This window comes from Camelina sativa, chromosome 4 (assembly GCF_000633955.1).
Source record: "Camelina sativa cultivar DH55 chromosome 4, Cs, whole genome shotgun sequence".
Classification (NCBI taxonomy): Eukaryota; Viridiplantae; Streptophyta; class Magnoliopsida; order Brassicales; family Brassicaceae; genus Camelina; species Camelina sativa.
In genome coordinates, this window is record NC_025688.1 from 24705718 (window position 1) to 24709914 (window position 4197).

General features: G+C 33.0%; 1 protein-coding gene across 1 annotated transcript; it reads left to right on the top strand.

Moving 5' to 3' along the window:
• Positions 1246-3879, top strand: LOC104782271 (protein trichome birefringence-like 34). Its single transcript, XM_010507153.1, has 5 exons — positions 1246-1698; positions 2249-2426; positions 2599-2795; positions 2886-3044; positions 3399-3879. The coding sequence occupies exons 1-5, from the start codon at positions 1358-1360 to the stop codon at positions 3757-3759; spliced, it is 1236 nt and encodes a 411-aa protein (XP_010505455.1). The 5' UTR covers positions 1246-1357; the 3' UTR covers positions 3760-3879.

Below are 4197 nucleotides of genomic sequence, written 5' to 3' on the forward strand. Positions count from 1 at the left end.
TTTTTTTTTTTTTTGCCTTTACGCCACACAGTGTTCGGACAACTTTTTAATACGTGAATCTCTTGATCTTCTTTCGAGAGAGATCGTGTTAACATTATAGTAGGATCCAATCAACTCCTTGATAGAACTGATCATATATCATGCCACAAAAAAAATAGATTCTTCAATGAGTTTATTGGTTTACTATTTTCATTTGATTAAAAATACCAAATTACATTACAATGATATTTTTCAAATAATGTTATGCGATTTATAATGTTTAGTTTAATTTTATCGATCCCTTACTAAAACAAAAACGTATATAAAAAAAAAACAGAAAACATGAAAGAAGAAAGAAAATAACATCTTCTTAATTAAAAACAACGAAGCAACGCAAATCAAATTTTGAGGTAACTTGAAGACAACGAATAGTATAAATGTGGAAACGTCAACAACTTGACCTTACGTTTACATATTATATTATTTGACCATATCTAACCATATTATTTGGATTATGAAAATAAAAGCTATCAAGCACTCTAAACTGTCGTACGGAAATACCCATACGAATCCATTGGTTCTCACTATTTATGAAGAACGCCAAGGGGTATTCTCGGTAAGAAACAATCTAATCGATAGTCGCCTTCACTTGCAAACCAAGGGAGATGCGAAACCACCACACCAAAGAAAGTACAGTTTTAGTTGTCTGACCCACTACTTCTTCGGTAAAAGGTTTTATCTAAAACTATTTATGAAAGTCGTTGACGATACATATATACAATTTGTGATTTAACTGAAAACAACAATAAAGGTGCACAAGTCACACAACGCTGGTGGAACTTATATACGAGCCAAGAGAACACTTGAGTCGTGACATGAACACGCAGCTACAATACAAAAGTTCTTTCAATTTTTTTTGTAAAGACCGATTACGGTCAGATTCCTTCTTCTAGAGTCAGCTTTCGACTCTATCTCATAGAGACTTGCCTAACTTTATTTAGTAGAGTCCTTGTCCGACTCTTAACTTCAAGTCATATGAGCTCATTAATTTCCACCTCTCCAAATTAAGCCTTCAATATTTTGTCTTGAATAAGTTAGCTTTTCTCTCTAGCTAATCAACTTTAAAAATTATTATTTTCCTGCAAGTGGGCATTGCTTGGCAAACTATCAACACAAATTATAGAATATATATCAAGAAAATGGTTCAGATGTATATAAAGACATACATTATTCATAGACAGCTACTGAAATTTGATAGGCCACCAAACTACAAAACAACTTCAAGAAGGCTGGAGTTAAAAGGCAAGTCAGAGAAAGACACATCAATATAAACTCAAAACAAAACATCATAACAACAACAATAACAAACATATAACTAATGGCAAAGCGACAACTGTTGATGCTTGGAATTAGGGCAAGCTTTCACACTATCGCCGCCGTGCTTGTGGCCGGAGTAATATTCACTGCCGTGTTTTTGTCCCGAAATGGTTTGCCAAAGGAATACACTCAGAGCCACGGTGTTTCGGACCGAGGCGGAGATAGTGGGAGGGAGTGTAATTTGTTTGAAGGGAAATGGGTATTTGATAACGAGTCATACCCTCTTTATAAAGAAGAAGATTGCAAGTTCATGTCTGACCAGTTGGCTTGTGAGAAGTTTGGGAGGAAAGATTTGAGTTACAAATTTTGGAGGTGGCAACCTCACACATGCGATCTCCCAAGGTTGATTTCCTTCTGTATTGTTTTCACTTCACATTTAACATATTTTTCTTTACTTATGGCAATTCGTATTAAACATGTTGCATTATATCCGCTAGTTATACACTTTTCAGTTAAAATTATTCAAGAAGAATCTTTGTTTACTAATTTAGCAAAAAGAATTTGACATAAGTCAACTAACTTCTCATACCGTTCAATTCTTTCTTTAAATGTGTATCTCAGATTTTTTTTTTCTTTTTTGGGAAGGATGTATGATTTGTACATAAAGGTTGGTATGATTTCATTTCACTAACTAATTGAGAGACATTTGGTTGTAGCAACAAGTAAAGCCTTTGTGCCATCGTCCTATATTAGTTAAATTGATGAGAATTAGCTTTGACAATATGAAGATAATTCTCCTCTTTTTTTTTGTTGTTGGTAATATCACTTTGTATTACTCAGATAAATAAAAGTGATTTTACATGTGGTTTGGCTTAAGTTTGGGCCCTTACTGTTTATATGTTAAAGACGATTAGTGTTACCAATATTGTTATTCTTGAAATCATCTAAAAAGGTTCAACGGGACAAAGTTGCTGGAGAGGCTAAGAAATAAGAGGATGGTGTACGTAGGAGACTCCTTGAACAGAGGCCAATGGGTATCAATGGTGTGTATGGTTAGTTCGGTCATTACTAACCCAAAGGCGATGTATATGCACAACAATGGCTCTAACCTCATCACCTTCAAATCTCTCGTAAGTACTCCAAATAATTCACACTCAATTAATTTTTGTAAAGTGGGACTTTTGTTCTATATATATATATTTTTTTTTTTATATTCTTTTTCATTAGAACAATAATATTCCTTTGATTAATGTTTAAAAGTGATCTCCAAATAATATGAGCTCGATCTTTGTGGATAATCAGGAATACAATGCGACAATAGACTTCTATTGGGCTCCTTTACTGGTGGAATCCAACTCGGACGACCCAACAAATCATAGATTACCCGATCGGATAGTTCGGATCCAATCAATAGAGAGACATGCAAGGCACTGGACAGAATCTGATATCATCGTTTTCAACTCTTATTTATGGTGGAGAATGCCTCATATCAAGTCATTGTAAGTTTTTTTTTTTTAACTTATAGTTAAACGCAATTATTCCCATTATGTAATAAATGGGGTAATGTACTATAAAATATATATAAAAAGGTGGGGGTCGTTTGAGAAGTTAGATGGAATATACAAGGAAGTGGAGATGGTGAGGGTTTATGAAATGGCTTTGCAAACTCTTTCTCAGTGGTTGGAGGTTCACGTGAACCGCAATCTTACCAAACTTTTTTTCATGTCCATGTCTCCCACCCATGAAAGGTACCTTTCTCTAACTCTTTTCGTTCGATATCCATGATACTGCTTTTTTATCTTTCTTTTTCTCCCCTCATAGATTCGTATCTTCATTATTATTCTTTACTTTTTTTGGTAAATATGTTAATCTCCTAATGTATCAATTGGTTTCTTAGAGTGGGAGTGGAATTTTCTCTAGTTGAACTTTGTTTCATGTTCGAATATAATTAAAGGTCCTTTAGGGTTTTCCCACGTTTTTTTCCATAGCGTATTATGTTATTGTTATATAATTATAAAATTACACTATTGTTATATACTGAGGGTATTATTTGGTTTCTTATAGAAGATAGCAAGTAAAATAACTACATATAATATATGTAGGGCTGAAGAATGGGGAGGAAAACTTAATGAGAATTGTTATGGAGAAACTAGTCAAATAGATAAAAAAGGATATACTGGAAAAGGGTCGGATCCAAAGATGATGAGAGTCTTAGAAAATATGCTTGACGGGATTAAAAGTCGAGGATTGAACATGCAGATGATAAACATTACGCAACTATCAGAGTATCGAAAAGAAGGTCATCCTTCGATATACAGAAAACAGTGGGAAGTACCATCGAAGGATAATGAAATCGTGAATCCAAATAGTAACTCAGATTGTATACATTGGTGTTTGCCTGGAGTTCCTGATGTTTGGAATGAGCTCCTTTATGCTTATATTGTTGATAATCACTCTAGTTGAAAGCTACACTTACATATCTTTTTTATTTTTTTTCTACGTATCCACTTCAAATGTACAGTTGATTTGCTTACCATCATTTGTTTTTAAAATCAATAATTTAACAAGTTTTCTTAATTTTTCATTTCTTATTTCATGGATGAATTTTCTAGGTGAGATTGTCTTTTTTTCTAACTGATTAAACTTAATCTTGGAACCTATAAGTTTTCTATTAAATAATCATAACCAAAACTGAAAAAAGATCTTTTTTTTTTGGGTCAAGACATTTTTTTGGTTTTGGGCCATAATTAGTATAGGCTTTGAAAGTATTGAATATGTTTTCAAGAAAATCCATCAATCATAGATATGCTAGTTAAGAATGTGCATTTTTTTAGTCTATGTAGTTTTAAAAACATTTTGTAACTATGAAACTTGCAAAATGTGGAATATTGTAAAATCTAC

Bases quoted from the DNA above. Each gene is read 5' to 3' on its own strand.
- LOC104782271 (XM_010507153.1), top strand. From the start codon at position 1,358: ATGGCAAAGCGACAACTGTTGATGCTTGGAATTAGGGCAAGCTTTCAC. The intron at 1,699-2,248 runs GTTGATTTCCTT...TCATCTAAAAAG, and splicing joins CACACATGCGATCTCCCAAG to GTTCAACGGGACAAAGTTGC. The intron at 2,796-2,885 runs GTAAGTTTTTTT...ATATATAAAAAG, and splicing joins ATGCCTCATATCAAGTCATT to GTGGGGGTCGTTTGAGAAGT.